The 19,509-nt window shown below is 45.0% G+C and overlaps 1 protein-coding gene across 5 annotated transcripts in view; it reads left to right on the top strand.

Moving 5' to 3' along the window:
• The window catches only part of NTRK3 (neurotrophic receptor tyrosine kinase 3), a 421,270-nt gene that overhangs the window by 137,161 nt on the left and 264,600 nt on the right, over positions 1 to 19,509 (top strand). For 4 of the 5 annotated variants that reach the window (XM_083475053.1, XM_083475052.1, XM_083475051.1 and 1 more), the window contains exon 4: positions 17,921 to 17,989. In XM_083475053.1, coding sequence (XP_083331179.1) covers positions 17,921 to 17,989 — 69 coding nt within the window. Of the gene's footprint in view, positions 1 to 13,055; positions 13,083 to 17,920; positions 17,990 to 19,509 lie in introns of those variants that run through there. The other variant, XM_083475054.1, reaches the window with a different exon arrangement.

The following is a 19,509-nucleotide window of genomic DNA, read 5'->3' as shown; positions in this document are numbered from 1 at the left end:
TGCAGAGAGAGCGTCCTCTCTGCTACTAGCAATGTTAGTTAAAACCCTGTTTTAACTAAGATATTTAGCTGGGAAATCAGGGGCAGGGAGGCATCTATGTTGCAGTCTCCTAATTCAAGGCAGTGTTGTGTATGTAAAGACTTCCTGATGTCAGGGACTGGGCAGAGGAGGAATGGTGGAGACTGCCTCCCCCTCCTGAACCTTCCAAGGAGGAGGAAGAAGAAGACAGTATAGATTCACAACAGGGGTTTGAGGGAGGTCGCAGCTCAGAGGCAGATGAGGGGGGAAGTTGGGAAATCATGGGAGAACCAGAGCAACACCTGGTTGACACATCATTAGAAAGCATTCCAGACCCTCCCTCTACCAGAACCTGGTGAGCCTTGAAAGTAGGAGAACAAAGAGCTCAAAGACAGAGCACACTTAGCAGCACCTGTAGAAGTGATGAATGAGGTACTGGGAGAGACAGGGCGGTATGGATATACACTTGGGACAATGCTGTTATCCAAGAGGCTGGGTTCTATAGCCTCTCTCTGTAATGACTGAGTGAAAAAGGATAGTAAGAAATCTTCCTTTGTCTTTATACTTTCCTGGGTCACCAGCCAGGAGCCTCTTCCAGCATCTGGACACCCAGATACTGAATAAGTTGCTATGGTCTGGTATGGTATCACAAAACTGTCATAAACATTCTAACTGTGGAGGGAACTAAGCAGTCAGCAATATGATGTTCACAAACAGTTCAACTTCCGTGAATGAACTGAAAGGTCAGTTTGGCGGGGGGGGGGGGGATTTCACAAAGTTTTAAGGGATGGAATATTGTAGGGTGAGATTTTTGATGCAGGGAAATGAGGGGTTCGTTTGCACATATAATCCCCAAACCATGATTGCAAAATGAAGGACTTGATTTGCACATGGGAATTGAAACTGAGACACACAGTCCTGCTTGCCAAATTGGTCCACCACCACACTGTGGTGTTGCTGGCCTTGTGCAGGGTTTCTTTCTGTTGCCAGTGACACACCGCAGCCCTATGAATACCATATTAGTGTGTGGGCTTATGAGCCGGAGGCCCCCCTCCCTTTATTTCAGAAGTAAGCATTCCTTCCACAAAGTGTCTAATTTCGCTTGCAAGACAATTATGGGTTTGCTTCAATGCTATTATTCAAAGATATCTTAAGAGCTTCTCCTCTGCCCACTCAGCTTTTGTTTCAAGAACATCATCTGAGAACTGACATAAATTGTTGCCAGAGAAGCCTGATACCCTCCCTCCAGAGCAAGAGAGGAGTGTTTTTGCCCATCATCTTGTTCCTCACCGTGCCCATGAGGCTGGGAGATGAAGTTGATCCAGAGACACTTTGTGAGAGAAGAGAGAGGGAATATCATGGGGCTGAATGAAGAAAATTGGGAGGGGGCAGGGATTGAGGGCAACAAACAGAGGAGAGAAGGGCTGGGTTGGTGGAACTCACACAGAACGGGTTGCATTTCCCAGTGCCACCTTCCCTTCTGGGCAAACTTCCAAGTGGAGGGTGGTGCCAGAAGAAAAAATGGGTGGGGCAATGAATAAAAATGTTATCTTGGTGCAGTAGGCTTGTTTCCAGAGACAGTCACACAGCCCCTCTCTCTTCTCAAACCCAGAGGCATTAACAGAGCTGGGGGGAAACATTTAGGATGCAAAGCAAGTTCAGCAAGGAGTGCAGGCCGGATTACCAAACAGGCAGAATAGGCCTTTGGGCCCCACAACTCTTAAAGGCCCCGTGACAATGGATCAAATAATATTGATTTGATCTTGAAATAAAATTACAATCAGGTTTTCTTAGTTCAATGTGAGCACCATGGGCATAGCCAGGATTTTTGTTAGGGGGCAGCCAGCCAAAGTTGAGCTTTTTTAGGGGAGCAGGCAGTCTTTGGTTGGGGGGAAGAATCTCTGCCAATTGAATACTTTCAATGCTTTTCAATATTTTTTGTGAATCTAGGGGGGCAGCTACGCCCATAGTGAGGGGCCCCCTGAGACAGCCTAGGAGCCTCCACAGGGTTTAATCTGGCGTGGGAGGGGTGTGGTTTGGTTAGAGGCATTTCTTCTACCCCTGGGCTGCAGGCCCTTCCTTCTTCCCCTGTTCCCAAGACATAGGCTATGACTTAGTTGCTCCTGACACCTGGAGGTGCCCAATCAGCTTCTGTGAAAGGCAGAGGGAGAGGGAGGGAGTGGCTGGAGGCGATGAAACTCTCGTTTCATCAATTTAATGACGAGTCCCATTCTGCTAACTCATCCACTTTCCTCCTGCCTCTGAGCATGGGGAGGGCAGGGCTCCTAATAGGCTTGGCATCGCCGGGCACTTCTGCAGGCTTCATCTTGGCCACAGCTGAGTTATCTGAGGTTTCAATTTAGCCTAATATTTGCAGAGACAGATCCACGGCGTGGGCCTGTGGGCCTCAGCTGCGGCTGCTGCTTCTGGGATTTGCTGGAGTAATTTTCAGCACATTCATTAAGGGAGGACAGTACATTCTGCCTTAATGAGGAAAGCTGCTTACTAAACAGGAAACGGAGGGTGGCGGCAGCGGGGGGTGAGGTTGGGAGCACAAGGCTGGTTATATTTTCTTTGGAGGTCAGTTTGGTCCCTCTGAATAGAGGGCAGGAAGCTGTAGCATCAGCCCCCGTCCTTCTTAGGGGTGGGGGGGAGGAATCCAGTCCAGTTCACATTTAAAAGCGAATCTACACAATTTGCACTTTCTGAAACACTATGGAAACTGAAACACAGCCGTCCTTTGAAATCTGCATGTCTCTGAATTTTGCAATCCAGTTCGCCAGCCAAGTAATGTGTAACTCACAAATAAAGTGTGTATAGAAATAAAGGACTAAATAGGCCAGTGTTACATATTACCCCCCTCCCCAGCTGCATTATACATTTAAAGGACTGCTATCCCACTTCAAACATCCATAGCTTCCACCAAGGAATCCTGGGAACTGTGGTTTGTAAAGGGTGCTGAAAGGTATTAGGCTAGCCCTTATTCCCCTCACAGAGATACCATTCCCAGACTTCTCTGGGAAGAGGGCTGATTGCTAAACCACTCAGTGAATGGTAACAGTGAAAGGCCCTCTAAGAACTCTTAGCAACCTTAACCAATGACAGCTCCCAGAATTCTTTGGGGGCAAGCCATGAGAGTTTAGAGTTGTGTAATACTGCTTTAAGTGCAACGTTCAGATTGGGCCACAGTATAAGGCAGCTTCATATGTCTGGAGATTTCTGGAGATAATGTGGACTTGTTTACAAAAGTGGCTTTGGCTCATCGACAACTCAAATTAAAAAACCAAGTGACATATCTGGGCAAACCAAGTGTTGCTTCTCTCCCTCTTCCTTTCTTGCTCCAAATGAGCAAGCACTATTTTGCGCACACACCTTTTTATCTTTCAGTCAGCCCGCTGCATTGTGAGGATGGGCAAGCATACACAAGGAATCAGTGTGCAGTTGTGAGTCAAAATGCATGAGATGTGGAGAATGTATTGTTATGAGTCAGGGGCGGGGAGGGAAGTCAGCTGTATGCAAGATCCTTCTAGCCTCTGGATCCAGCAAGTGTTAAAGTATAAGCCAGGCTAACTTCCCCATGAGGTAATAGCATGGGTGATGGGCCATTAAGGGAAACAAAGCAAAGGGGCTGTCTGTGAGACAGCAAATGTTTAGGGCCCCCTCCCCCTGCTCACAAGGACAAAGCAGAGTTCGGAACTGAGTTGCAGCAATGTGACCTAGAAGTAAGCAGCAAGCTGGAGAGAAAGTCAGAGCAATGTTTGATAGAAATGCTTGATTTCTGCTTGAATCCAAGGCTGTGGCTATGGGAGAAACAAGATACTGTACTTTTCTGTGTACACGACAATTTTTTTTTATGAGAAAGAAGAAGAAGAGAAGAGTTTGGATTTGATATCCCGCTTTATCACTACCCTAAGGAGTCTCAAAGCAGCTAACAATCTCCTTTCCCTTCCTCCCCCACAACAAACACTCTGTGAGGTGAGTGGGGCTGAGAGACTTCAGAGAAGTGTGACTAGCCCAAGGTCACCCAGCAGCTGCATGTGGAGGAGCTGAGACGCGAACCCGGCTCTCCAGATTGCAAGACTACCACTCTTAACCACTACACCACACTGGCTCTCAATAAAGAAAGCAATATTAAAAATTGGGGGTCGTCTTATACACAGATAGTGCAGAGGGGGAAGCAGGGATTTGTTTCTGCTGCGAGCAGGAGATTTTCAGCGGCGATAGGGCGGGTGATTGGTGGCTGCATCAAGGGCTGTTGTCGATTGGCTGTTCCTGCAGCAATTGGGCGGGTGATTGATGAGCGGGTAGGTGATTGGTGTTTTCTGTGATGCTTGTGATTGGGAGTGTTGGTCAATTGTGTGAGTAACTTTCGGCACCCTCCCCCCCCCAAAAAAGCTCAATAACTCTGAGCAATCCTCCCTCAAAAAGCTCAACAACTGTGGTCAATTTCCCCCATTTTCTTAATTTAGAGTCCTCTAAAATAGAGGGTGTCTTATAAATGGGGGCGTGTTATACATGGAAGAATACGGTAGTTTTGGAGTGCTTGTGATGCAAACCCCTCCATGGTAGCTCCAGGTTGTATATGTTTGTAAATAAACCATGTGTCATAAAGACACCATAGTCTCTGCTGTGGCTCATTTCTGAAAGGAAACACAAACCTTAGACAAGCCCCTGGAATCTCGCTCCACTCCGAGACTGGGGTGGGATGCAACGGTATAATAGGACCTCACAGCAGCTTTTGTATTGTTTTAAAGCTGAAAAGCAGATGCAATGGGAGTAAATTGGCTCAGGGTTATGGCTCTGGAAGGAGATCAGGTGTTTAACCCTTTCCCCCATGCTGTTTTCCTGATTGGAATATGTTCTTTCTGAAGCCACTGTTAACCCTGTCAGGCGGCAGCAGGGCAGAGATATATATACATGTATTGTGCTTATCTATCTCCTTCAACATCCCCAGGGAGGTTATTAGCATCTTTGGGAGGCAGTTTCCATCAGGAGCACAGAATAAAGATAACATGTTGCCACCATCTCTCCCCCAGCGCTGCTGCTCTGAGCCAGTTCCACCTTCTCAACTGCCCTGTGGCTGCTTTATAGCATTTTGCAAAAAGATGTCAGGAGAGCCAATTGCAATTTGCCTGTGCGGATCACCTATTGTTCTGCCCTGAAACTGCTGGCATATATAGATGCCTGTTGGACTCAGATTGATTCATCAATAAGCAGAGCCATCCACCTCCTCCCTAGAAAATAAGCAACTGGATTAGCTAACATGAAAGCCAATATGAATTTGGACCTCTGCCCACATTAGGGGGAAGCAGAAAGAGGATGCGAGGAGAAAAATCTGAGCATGGGGAGAGAATCTCACTTGAAGTCCCTTGCAGAATCCCACCCTCCTTGGAAGAGGACCCTTGGGTGAAGTGGGTCTCCCCTCCCATATTTTGCTCCTGTAGGCTCTTTTATATGTCCCTCTGTTCAGTTTAATGCAGCAAAGATTGGCACCTTAAGGGTAGATGTAAATTCTTCCGCAGCTTGGATGTTAAACTGAGCTGGAGAAGAATTTGGGGGCTTGAAAACCTCACATGCAGAGTTCATCTCCAAGCCTGAGCTTGAAGAAGTGAGATGGTACCCACTTGGACTCAGATTGACCCACTTGAATATCCTCTGTATGTGGCATGCCATGAAAAGAATGGTGTGGACAGTTGATCTGTGATTGTGAGAAAGGATAGGTGAAGAGTACCAAAAGTCTTACAGACAAAGGTTAAAAAACAGCACAGAGTTCTCAGTTTGCGGTGCTAAGCAGAGCATGGTAATATTTTACCAAGGGTGACAATATGTTTCTCTGTGTAGAAATTCCTAATTCATACTTCCCAAAACAAGAAATGAATCAAAATGCAGCTATATTTTGAAATTCACACTTCTCTGGATGTTGCAATATACTTCTCCAACCAAATGTCTACAAAAATGCTTTATAGTGGGGGGGTGGGTGGGATGTGCATAAAAATGCATGTATTAGTAAAAAATATTTTTTGAAAAAATGCATTATGTTATAGAAAATTGCTTGGGAAATGATGTAAATTAGGTAAAAAAAATGCATTTGAAAACATGTATTACTGGGCGGAACGTGTGCTCAAATGATGAGTTTTCATGAGGACTTTTTGTTGTGATGAACACAAAAAGGTAAGACTGGAAGAATAAGCAATGGAGAAAAATCACAATGGACGGATCTGTCCATCCTTTAACTGCGTGTGACCTTTCTGGGGAGATGCCCTTATTTACTTAGGCACAGAACAAGCCTTTTCCCCATCAGCCCTGAGTTGCCTCGCAAGCGAAGCCAACGCCGAGGAAAGCAGTTTGCGGGTTCGTGCTTCACTTCTAATTTATTCCAGGCGTGCAGTTTCTTGCTGGCGGCTCCATGCTGCTAATCCACCAGATCAGGATTTCGTAGCTGGCAACATGTTATTAAAATGCGTTAAGAGCATCTCCCTGGCAGAAACAAATGTGTCAGGTTTGAAACCAGGAAAGGAAGTGGGGAAGGTGACCGTAGAAGGGGACGTGGGTGTTTGAAGGGGCTGGCAAAAGGCAATAATAATAATAATAATAATAATAATAATAATAATAATAATAATAATAATAGTAATAATAATAATATGGTGGGGAGGGATGGGAGCAGGAGGGCTCCTTTCCAGCAGAATCATCCTCCTGCCCTGGCCTTGGACTGATCACAATAATATAGTTTGCAGCTTAATTACAGGGGCTCTTGTTTGTAAGTGTCATTAATGAGGCATCTGGCTTAATTTAGCTGAATAAAAATGCCTCTTAATAGTAGAGCCCGCTTTGCTGGCGCTTAATTGAGGGAAAAGCAAACATGCCATTTCCCTTCACACTAAATTCCAATTGTTCTGGGTTTTACCAAGGAGAGGGGGAAAAAACCTCCCCCGTAAAAAACAACAACCTTCAGATGTTTTAAATAAGATGCAAACAAGCAAATGTCGCCAGGAGCCGGAAGGGAGAGCTAGTTTTGCCAAGCCACCTTGGCCTCTGTTTCCCTGTTTGTTCTGCTGTGGAGATGAATTGTGGATGACCATATACCCCAGGTTCTATGAACCCTCTCCATTGTCTTCTTCCCACCCCCTAAGGGAGATATTGAGTTCAAAACTCTACACTGAGAACACCCAATTTTGTGCAGAGAGAAGCTACATAATGAGGCTGTTTCAAACCAAGCTTTGCTTAGCGTATTAATGAAATTAACGGATCTAAGTTTGGCATGTCCACTAATTTCAATGGGTCTACTCTGTGTAGGACTAACATGGGCTACAGCCCTCTATAATCTATAAATTATGTAAAATCAAGGAATTGCAAATATTAGGATTCACACTTAGACCCCTTATTCCAGGAGAAAGCTGTCTATTTTTTAATGCCAACATGGAAAGCTGAATTTAAGACTGTCAGGGAACTGAAACAGACAGCTCTGTTGGCATTAAAAATTAATAATCATCATGAAAATTCATCAGAATTTCTGTGTGAATTTCTCCCAATAAACACCATTTTTGTATGCAGTTTTGACTAATATGCATGTTTTCTCTAATACATGTTATCTTTACTTACATCTCTATTTTGATGTACGCTTTCCCATAATATATGCAATTTTGTGAACACTGTTTGATTGGAGAACTGCATCACAAAATTCAGATAAATGTGAATTTTGAAGGATGTCTACGGTCCAGCTCCTAGATTTGTCTTTAAATGTGTTGTGAATCAAATTTCTCCTCCATCTCTACTTCACTGTGGACATATAAGTATAAAGAGGCAAAGAAACCTGCAGGAAACTGAAATTCAGCCCCCGAGAAACCTAGCTCAGCAAACACATGACTTTTGCCAGATTAACTTTCAGCTGCTTGAGTTGGATTTGACAAACCTATTTGTTTCCTACCTGCCCCCTAATTGGAAATTGAAAAATAGCTTTTTTCCCCTGACCCCCAATTCCCAAATCCATTCTCTCTCCCTCCTCCTCTCTCTCGCACACATCAACCAACCATTTTTTCTTGTGGCATCATTATGCTGATTAACTTGTGTGGGAGGGACTCGGCCCCCTTAAATATTTTATTGGGGCGCGCGAAGGGATAATAATAATAATAATAATAATAATAATAATAATAATAATAATACGACTCCCATCTGGCTGAGTTTCCCCAGCCACTCTGGGAGGCTCCCATCAGAAAATTAAAAACACAATAAAACCTCAAACATTATAAACTAATCCATCAAATAGACTTATCCATCAATCCCTAGTCTATACATACACAGTACATGCAGGGACATGGGTGGCTCTGTGGGTTAAACCACAGAGCCTAGGACTTGCCAATCAAAGTCGGCGGTTCAAATTCCCACAACGGGGTGAGCTCCCATTTCTCGGTCCCAGCTCCTGCCAACCTAGCAGTTCGAAAGCACATCAAAGTGCAAGTAGATAAATAGGTATCACTCCGGCGGGAAGGTAAAAGGCATTTCCGTGTGCTGCTCTGGTTCGCCAGAAGTGGCTTAGTCATGCTGGCCACATGACCCGGAAGCTGTACACCGGCTCCCTCGGCCACTAAAGCGAGATGAGCGCCGCAACCCAAGAGTTGTCCGTGACTGGACCTAATGGTCAGGGGTCCCTTTACCTTACATGCATTGAGAGGCATTGAGAGGGACCTTGGCTCCTAGGAGTTGGCTCCTATGGAAGCAGCTCTGATTGGCATAAGAGCTGGAGGCTTCACCCTCTGGGATAATGATGTAGACAAGTGCTTCCCCCTCCTCCCCAAGTGGTCTCACATGCAGCTAACCACCTTGAGAGTGGTGAGAGGGGTGTGTGTGTTTCTGAGAGCTGTCCAGAAACCCAGGTAACTGGTATGGCAACATTAAGTCCTCGAGCAGTGATACCCAGATTCATTTGCTCCTCAAGGTCATTGGCAGCTTGGAGATCTCCTGCCGGGTCCTGCTTCGCTTGAGTTCCATCCAACTAAGTTTTAGTCCGAGTAGATCCATTGAATTGACTGGCTCTAAGTTGGCTATTAGGGTCAGTGGCTCTGCTCAGAGTAGCATTAGCATTGGCTGCAAACTCTTGTCCCTTCTCTGAGGACGCCTCTGGTTTCAGTACCAGGCAGGGACCAAACCATCACATCGCTGAGCAGTTCAGTATATTTTCTGATTCAGAGGAAAACAAAATGTCTTGAGGATGTGGTGCTGCTTCATTAGTAATGCAGCTGAGTGCATAATGTCATTGTCTTCTTCTGTAATGGGATTACTGCTTCCCACAGTAATCGGATTCCATTACTGCTTGTTATTTATCTGTTACATTGCTTTCCAGTTCTATGTGTAGAACTTTGGACAAATATCCAAAAGCAAACACTTTTTTAAAAAAAATATCCGATGCAAGTGGGCATTATAAATTGGAGTAGGCCGTAAACCAGGCAAGGTAACTGTGAACTTCTGTGTTGAAATATCACCCCCCTTACACACAGATACACACACACAACATACAGTTCTGACATCTGATCTGACCTTGCCGACACAGTTCCCAAATCCCTCTTGGCAACCTTAAGTGTTAAAAATGTGGCTTTTGTTTATGTATTAAGGGAGCTGTTTGTGGATTTTGTTTGTTCATTATGCTAACATTAATCATAAGACTATAATAAGAACCTGCTGGATCAGGAAAGTGGCTCATTCAGTCCCAGCTTCCTGTTATCATGGTAGCCAACCAGATGTCTGTGGAAAACTCACAAGCAGGATTGGAGCACAAGAGAACTTTCCTCTCCTGCAGTTTCCAGCAACTGGTATTCAGAAGCATCGTTGTCCTGACTGTGGAAGCCATCATGGCTAGCCCTATCCTCCATGTATCTGTCTAGTCCTCTTTTAAAATCATCCAAGTTGGTGGCTATCATTGCCTCCTGTAGCAGGGAGTTCCATAGTGTAACAAAGCACTGCATGAAGGAGCACTTTTTATGTCTGTCCTGAGTCTTCCAACATTCAGCTTCATTGGCTATCCCTGACTTAGAACTAGAGTTTTATGAGAGAGGGAGAAAAACTTCTTTCTATCTACTTCCTCCATGCTAAGCATAATTGCATGAACTTGTATCATGCCACCTCTTACTCATCTATGGTCATGTGGTTCAGATGCCTGATTGTCGTCTTCCAAAGCAACTACAGTCATACTTTGGATTACAGATGCTTCGGATTGTGCGATTTCAGGTTGTGCACCGCGCCAAACCCAGAAGTACAGGAATGGTTACTCCCGGGTTCCGGTGCTTGCGTATACGCAGAAGCGCCAAATCGTGACGCGCAGGTTGCGGGTTGTGAACGCTGCGGGTTGCGAACGTGCCTCCTGCATGGATCACGTTCACAACCCGAGCGTCCACTGTACTCTATTCCTAACTTAAGAATGGAAAGTGAAATACCAGTGGACGACAAAAGAGGTTTAAAGACTCTCTCAAGGCAAATCTAAAAAAAAAATGCAGTATAAGCACAGAAAATTGGGAAACACTGGCCTGCGAGTGCTCCAGTTGGAGAATATCCTTTACCAAAGACACTGTGGACTTTGAAGAAGCACGAACTCAGGACGCAAGGGAGAAATGTGCTAAGAGGAAGGCACGCTTGGCAAATCATCACCATGATCAACTCCCACCCAGAAACCTATGTCCCCACTGTGGAAGGACGTGTGGATCCAGCATGGGCCTCCACAGTCACTTATGCACACACCGTTAAGACCATGTTCATGGAAGACAATCTTACTTGACTATGAGTGATCGCCAAAGAAGCAGAAGAAGAAAGACCTTTCCTCTAAACTGGAAAGTCCCAAATGCTGCAACCTTTCCTTCTGCTGGCATGGCTCCATTCCCTTGATAATGTTGGTTGCCCTTTTCTATAATGTGTCCAACTCTACGATATACTTTTTGAGGTGAGGCAACCAAAACTGTACACATTATTCAAAATGGTGTTGCACCATATAATGGAATTATGTTATTGGCATTTTAAAAAAAGAATCTGTACACTAGGCTGACAACTTCCTTAAGTGATGTCTCAGATGGATTCGCCTGGTTTAGATGTTCGGATCAGTGACAGAATGGACGATTTTGTGTTTGTCCGAAAGCTGTAGGAGAGGACTTTGTCTGGTATTCGGTATGTTACTTCCTCTATGTCAGCCTTTCTCAACTTTGGGTCCCCAGATGTTGTTGAACTACAACTCCCATAATCCCTAGCTAGCTAGGCCAGAGCTCAGAGATGATGGGAGTTGTAGTCCAACAACATCTGGGGACCCGAGGTTGAGAAACACTGCTCTATGTGGTGGGCAGATCAACTTGAATCTCCTGGTGGGCCAAGTCTGGCGTGTGAACCAGAGGTTCCCATCGCTTCTCTATAATATAGAACACCCACCATTTTTATTCTGGGATGCCAAAATGCTTTTTTGTGATGCCTAGCCCTCCCCCCATCTAAAAAAGGTCTCACCCACATTAACAAGCAGCCCCTAGAGGGTTGGCAATGGATGGCCCCCTGCCCTCAGCCACCCCTGCTATATAAGGAAGTAAGGCACACACTAAATACCTAGGGCATTGGTACAAGAATTGCGTTGGGAGCCAGAAGTGACTCACCCTAGTAGCATTGCCAGTTGTGATTTACATCTCTGCAAAACCCAGACACCCAGTTTTGTGGGCATCCTAGAACCAACTGTTAGTGAACACTCAAGGTGGAAGCTTTGCCCTCATCCTTTTGCCCCTTCCAGCCCGTACTGTGCTTCTGATGTAGGATTTCTTGCCAGCTGCTTAAAAGTGAAGGGAATGTGGCATGCGGATTATTGTTTTGTTGTTCTCCCAGGGGGAATGAGCGAGGCTGAAAACAAGAAAACATCTCCCCACCCCCTGTAGACCTCCATTTACCAGCTAGCGAGGAGGACCTGTTTCCTATCTCCCATTGTGCCCTGGCCTAAATTGTAATAACAACATCATGCTATTTTTGATTCCGTATTTGCGTGGAAAGCTTGCGGTCTCTTTGTGTCTGTGTTTTGCTTTACCTCTTTTAGAATCCAGTTCTTCTCTTGACATTTCTGCTTAATGTAGCAAAACATGACCTTTGCGAAAGGACACTTCCAGAGAGATGAGTATTCCCTTTTTTATTCTGCCTCAGAGTTGCTCCCCCTTTGTCCTTTCTCCCATCTGTTTTCTCTCTCCTCTACCCTAATCTTTCTTTGATTAGAGGATGGGGAAAAAACAACCACTTTCTCCCCACATCTCAAGCTATGGAATGCTTCTTGGTCCAATTCTGCCCCTATTGGACTTGTCTATTGAGAGATGGATGAACTTGTATGAAAGCTAATTAGATAACACTGAACTTAACCCAGGGTAGGGATGACCAATTCTGACAATTTCAGTTTCTCTATTTTTTTCAGTTTCTCTTTAATTCTCGAAATTCACGCTGCAGTTTGCAACTAAAAAAAACACACCCAAAAAAGAAAACATCAGCAAATTTCTTCTGATATACGCATTCTTGTATGTGAGGTTGCCTAATAAACACATTTTTCCTCAAGCATGTTTTCCCCCTGATGCAGGTGGCGCTGTGGGTTAAACCACAGAGCCTAGGACTTGCCGATCAGAAGGTCAGCGGTTCAAATCCCTGCGACGGGGTGAGCTCCCGTTGCTCGGTCCCAGCTCCTGCCAACCAAGCAGTTCGAAAGCACGTCAAAGTCCAAGTAGATAAATAGGTACCGCTCTGGCGGGAAGGTAAACGGCGTTTCTGTGCACCGCTCTGGTTCGCCAGAAGTGGCTTAGTCATGCTGGCCACATGACCCGGAAGCTGTACACCGGCTCCCTCGGCCATAAAGCGAGATGAGCACCGCAACCCCAGAGTTGGTCACGACTGGACCTAATGGTCAGGGGTCTCTTTACCTTTACCTATGTTTTCCCTAATATTTATATTTTTCCTCATAAGATGCAATTTTGTATGTTACTTTCACTAATATTTTTCCCTGCACACTTTCTGCACACACCTTAGACCAGACAGTTCATCCTATTATGTCTCCTCTCAGCTGGCATATGCACTACATATGCATTTTTGTACACGTTACTTGCTGGAGAACTTTACTGCAAAATTCAGAGAAGTGTGAATTTTGAAATATGGCTGTGTTTTAATTCTTGTATTGTTTCGGAAAGTGAAAATTAGGTAGATTTAAATGCAAACGGAATCCTATTCCCACTCACCCCCATCCCTATGCTTGTGAGAGCCAGTTTCAAGACCTTGTTGTTTTGATTTCTTGTTACTATTATAAGAACAGAACGTGCCACTTTTGCAAAGGAACAAATACAAAAAACAAAGCAGAAAAAACCCCTCAACCCCATGGAAACCCCATGTTTCATGACCTTGGAATAAAAACTGCCACAAAGAGAGGCAAAAGGTCAAGGTGTCAAACTGAGGCAGGTTCTGTGTTAGGCTGTGGCTAGAGTGTGATTCTGGCAAAGGTCACTAGCCAGTGGAGAAGAAAGGGGCTGGTGGATGGGTACTGAGTGGAACAAATGAGAGCTAAAAAGTGTGGAATATAGCCAAATATGGACTTAAGGTGGATCCCTGCTGCCAAGGATTTGCCTTGGGTAGAATAGCATCCACGGTGACTGGCTCTTTAAGCACACTATAATCCATTTATCCAGGTGCCAAAAGAGGGGTGGGAGCTCAAGAGCTTAACCAGCCTGGAAGAAGTAGAAAGAGATTAGCTTGCTGGAGAAGGAAGGGGAGAAGGGAGAGGCTTTAAGACATCCAGGTTCTCTTAAGTCCAGGGTAATGAAGTGCCCTCCATATGTATTTGGACTACAACTCCCATCAGCCCCAGCTTGTTCCAGAGATGAAAAACTGTATGTCTCTGAAAGCCAGTTGCTGGGGAAAGCAAGTGGGGAGGTTGCCATTGCACTCAAGTCCTGCTTGTGGGCTTTCCATAGCCATCTTTTGGCCACTGTGAGACCAGGATACTGGACTAGATGGGCCCTTGGCCTGATCCAATGTGGCTCTTTTTATGTTATTAGAATGTGAGCTTAAGAGGAGGATACCACTGCCTGGCCTCAGTTTCTCAGAGGTGGCTCCTTGGCTACCACTACTCCTCATGGCTCTGTGCTTCTCCTTCAGTTGTGTGCCTCCTTTAATGAACTGCTGTTGAGGGCCCCTGGAAACAACTTTGGTCCACAATGAGTCTAGTAGACTCAAGTAGATTTTGAGTCTATTAGTCCCAATTTGAGTCACTTGACTCAAATTGATTGTTGTTATTGTTGTATATAATTCATTAATCTCAAAAGTCTGAGAGTCAGTAGCATGGATATTGCAAAGGTGTGATGATCTTTAATGGAAGGAGAAAACAGTGGTTACCCAGACCTCTTTGCTGGTTGTGAAGGGGCCCCCAAAATGTAGGTCAGCTACTAGCAACAGTTCCAGGTGTAACTAGGGTTGCTGATTCTTGAGTGTTTTCTAGTTTTGCCAAAAGTTGTTGAGCTATTTTTTAATGGAAAATTGGCAAAAACAGCACTGCCAACGTGGATTGCTATTTTCCTGGAGATTTTTACGATTTCCGCCTGGGCACTGCTAGAGACAGTATGGCAGTGATGATCAAACTTGGCCTTCCAGCTGTTTTGGGACTACAATTCCCATCATCCCTGACAGGTCCTGTTAGCTAGGGATGGTGGAGGTTGTAGTCCCAAAACAGCTGGAGGGCCAAGTTTGGCCATCACTGCAGTATGGCATCCCTAGGTGTAACAAGGACAAAGCTCATGGCAACTGGTGAACTCTAGGAAATGTGGTGGTGGGGAAGCTGGACCAGAATGGTGCCAGGGGTGATGGAGAACTTGTATAAACAGAATGGAAGAGCTCTGAGAAGGGACGTGATTTGATTCATTGTCATCACCAGCATTTTGGTTCTAATAGCCCTTGCCTCCTCCTAGCGGTTCACAGTGCACTAAAGCCATACAGATAATTAGGTAATGTAAAGTATCTAAATCAGAGAAACAGAGGAGAGTGGGGGAATCTAAACACCAATATCCTGATTAAACATAGTTGAAAGCCGGATGAGATACATGTGTGTATTGCCTTCCTAAAGACAATGAATGGAATTAGTTTAGCACCCTTTGGGGAGGCACTTCTGCAGCCGAGTTGCTGCCACAGAGAAGGCTCTGTCTCAGATTCCCACCCATGGAAACGCTAGGAATATAGGAAGTTGCCTTGAGTTTGGCTTCCGATGCTGTGGTTAAAACCTTAAAATATATTCATCCTTCAATCGGTTGTACAGCACTGGGGACCATTCAAGAAGGGGCCATATCAGTGGCAGAGTTTGATCAGTGGGAAGACCTCTTGCTGAGACCCTAGAGAACTACTGCCAGTCAAAACAGAATAAGTGGACACATGGTCTGTTGTAGTAGAAAGCAGCTTCCTAGGTTACTCGCTGATGCTTTCCCCTTTATCATGGGGCGAGGAACCTGTGACCATCCAGTTGTTGTTGGACTTCAACTCCCAGCATTCGCTGATCATCGGCTATGTTGGCTGGGGCAGATGGGAGTTGGAGTCCAGTTCCCCATCCCTGCTTTACTACGCAGAGTTGTGTATTGGTGTCATCTCTATAGAAAATAGCACTTTTCCTCTGTTGATGCCCTTGTTCTTTCTCAGCTCCCTAAGCAGTATGGGGAGGGGATGTGAAAGGGTGGGGTTTTGGATGCTGGTTTGTAAATGCTGCCTGGGGAAAACTGATTCTGCCCCCCTCTTTTTTTTGTCTTTTCCCGCTGGAGTGGAGGGGACTTCTCAGAGGTTGTCTTGGGTTGCCATGGCAGCAGCCTCATTCGGTGTGAATATGGCAAAGATGCAGAAGGCAAATTTAGATCCCCTTTTTAAAAAAAATCCTCACAGTATTAAAATTCCTCACTGTGCTTTCATAAGGATGGCCTGCCAAACACTCTCCCCATCTTGCTATGGTTTGTTATGTGTACACACCCAGCAACCATGTTTCCACAACCCACCTTCCATTAAAAACACAAAAATAAAAAGTATGGTTATTAAGGCCTGCCTTGGGTCCCATCTGCACTATACGTTTAAATAGTCCAAATGCTGGGTGTAAAATATTGTGGAGCAGGTATTTTAAGGATGTCAGTATGTGGAGGGGATGAAGGGGTGTGTGACAGTGAGTGAGTGACAGACAGACAGACAGACAGAGAGAGACACAGAAATTTTCCAAAAGGAGATAAATATAATATGATAAAGGGACGTGGGTGGCGCTGTGGGTTAAACTACAGAGCCTAGGACTTGCCGATCAGAAAGTCAGCGGTTCGAATCCCCACGACGGGTGAGCTCCCATTGCTCGGTCCCTGCTCTTGCCAACCTAGCAGTTCGAAAGCACATCAAAGTGCAAGTAGATAAATAGGTACCACTCCGGCGGGAAGGTAAACGGCGTTTCCATGTGCTGCTCTGGTTCGCCAGAAGTAGCTTAGTCATGCTGGCCACATGACCCGGAGGCTGTATGCTGGCTCCCTCAGCCAATAAAGCGAGATGAAAGCTGCAACCCCAGAGTCAGTCACGACTGGACCTAATGGTCAGGGGTCCCTTTGCCTTTACCTTTATGATATGATAAGTTGCCAAGAGGGAGAATACAATACCACCATACTTTAAAGCAGTTCCATACCATTTTGAACCTCCATGGTTTTCCCCACTGCTTTAAATATATATTGCAGATCTGTGAAAAATGGGCTGGGGTTTCATTTATAAGTTTTCTTACCTGCCCTTCTCCATGAAGTCCCAGAGAGGGTTACAATGATGTAGCTATAAAAACAAGACTCTTTCCATTCTACAAATTTAATAAATAAAAACAAGCAGAAGCGTTCCAGAACAGTGTAAATTGAGCAAAAGAGGTGGGTCCCACAAAACAAAGTACCTTAACTGTCAAAAGCCAGCAGAAGTTATGTAACAAAAGATCCTAGTGGGAATGAGTTCCACATTTTAGGGGCCACTACAGAGGAAGCTCTCTCCTGGGTTGCCCTTCCCGGCACTTCTGAGGGTGGTGGAAAGACCAAGACAACTCCTTCTGCAATTCTTAACACTCCTGTTTAGAGTTATAATTGTTTCACATACATTATTTTGTTCCAATGGCTCCATAAGGCAAAGTCATTGGGTTGTCTCCAAGTATGTCCTAGTCAGGGTAGACCTATGGAAAGTAATGGACCTAAGATGGGCATGTTTATTAACTTCAGTGGGTCTACTCTGGATAGGACTAGCATTAGAAACAACCCAGAATTATTATCTCCATATTGAAGAGGGAGGATCTGAATGAGAAATTTGCCAAAGTTCAACTATAAGTCCTGGCCCAACACTGAATTAGGTGCAGTTAAGCCCCTCAATGAATTATATTTTGCAAAATAGTAAAAGTGGTGGAGCGAATAGTGGAAAATAAGAGCTATAATGCAAATTGCATAATTTCTACAGCTTGCAGAATTAATGTCACAGAATTTGGATTGCCTGGGCATTTAACTTTTTTTAAACAACAACAATGACATTGTATGGAATACTTACCACACTGATAAAACACCTGTTTAGGAATTGGGCCTACTTTGACATTAATATTAGAGTACCAATAGATCCTTGGAAATATTGGCAATAGATTTTTCCTTGTTTAATTAGAATCATTTATTCATGCTGAGCGAGCACATTTTACAATATATTGATTTTTCATTTTATCTTTCTAATTTTGGTTGTCGTGGGGAAAGACTACCTTAATTTCTCTTTTTCTAGTGTGAATCCCCCCCCCCCAACTTGTAATATCTCTACTTCTACAGGGTAATTATGAGCTGAGCTCAGTTGCAGAAGTTGCAATGCGGAGATAATTATTCACAGTAAATTCTTCCTCTCTCTTTTTTTCTCCCCCTCTCAGAAACCTCTCTGGTAACCGGCTGACTACGCTGTCGTGGCTACTCTTCAAGACATTGAGACTTACCGAGCTGTAAGTTTTTACTTGGGACGTGTTTTCTGCAAATGCAAATGGGAGGGGGAAGGCCAAAGGAAGTGTCAGTTAAGGGTCCTTTTAAGGATGCAAATGGGAGGGGAACAGGCAGCTAGGAGACCTTTTAAGGATTCAAACAGGATGGAAAGATTGAAGGAAGGTGTAGTTAAGGGCCGCTTTGAAGCAGAAATGCATAGCAATGATAAAGACATGGCTGATGCAGGAAAATGGCAATCCTCTGTTAACCCTCCTCCTCTTCTGGAGGTAAAAAATATTGGGACACAGGTGGCGCTATGGTCTAAACCACCAAGCCTCTTGGGCTTGCCGATTGGAAGGTCGGCGGTTCAAATCCCCACAACAGGGTGGAGTTCCCATAGCTCAGTCCCAGCTTTTGCCAACCTAGCAGTTCAAAAGCACACCAGTACAAATAGATAAATAGGTACTGCTGTGGTGGGAAGGTAAAGGTGGGAAGGTGTTTCCGTGCACTCTGGCACTTGTCATGGTGTCCCATTGCACCAGAAGCAGTTTAGCCATGCTGGCCACATGACCCGGATAGTTGTTTGTGGACAAACCCTGGCTCCCTTGGCCTGAAAAGTGAGATGAGCTCCGCACCCCATAGTCAAATTCGACTGGACTTAAGCATCCAGGGGTCCTTTACTTTTACCTTTTACCTTACCTCTTCTGGGATGTGTTGTGAAACCTGCCTGGTTTCACAAAAGGGGGCAGGGGAATCACAGGGCTGGACCACCCAGGAGGCAAGGTAAGGTGACCATTTCAGGTGGCAGGATCCACAGGGGCAGCAGATCCCAACATCAATATTCATTCTCCGCCTTGTTCCTCATGTAGATCTTCACTCGCTCCTTTTTCCCTGGCTGGAAGAGAGAGGGAATGCCATTTTCTGGTGCCAAAATGTCTTGGGCCGGTCCTGGGCAAGAGAGGAAGAGAAGTTTGCATTGTTGCATAGGGGCTGGAGCAAATCCCCCATGAGAAAAGGTTACAATGTTTGGAGCTGTAGAGCTTGGGTCAGGGAGACCTATAAGTTAAGGGAGGATATGGCGAAGGTATACAAAAGTATACATCATATGGAGACTGTGGACAGGGTGAAATGTTTTTCTCCCTCTCTTATAATACTAGAATCAGGCACTATCCAATGAAGCTGAATGGCAGGTGGTTCTGAACAAACAAAAGAAAATACATTTTCACACAGCACATAGAGAAACTATGGAATTTGCTCTCACGAGATGTTGTCATGACCGGCATGTTGGACAATTTTAAAAGGAGTTTACGCAAATTCATGGAGGATACAGCTACCCATGCCTACTAGCCACCACCCCTGTCAAAAACAAGATGCCTATGAATGGAAGTTGCTTGGAATCGCAACTGGGGAGAATGCTGTGAAGCTCAGGACCTAATTTCAGGCTTCCCATAGGCATCTCATTGGCCACTAAGAGAACAGGATGCTGAACTAGATGGGGCATTGGCCTGATCCAGAAGACTCTCCTTATGTTCTTTGGCACATC

This window comes from Podarcis liolepis, assembly GCF_965112155.1.
Source record: "Podarcis liolepis genome assembly, chromosome: 14".
Lineage (NCBI taxonomy): Eukaryota > Metazoa > Chordata > Lepidosauria > Squamata > Lacertidae > Podarcis > Podarcis liolepis.
This window is presented reverse-complemented; position numbering and strand designations above follow the sequence as displayed.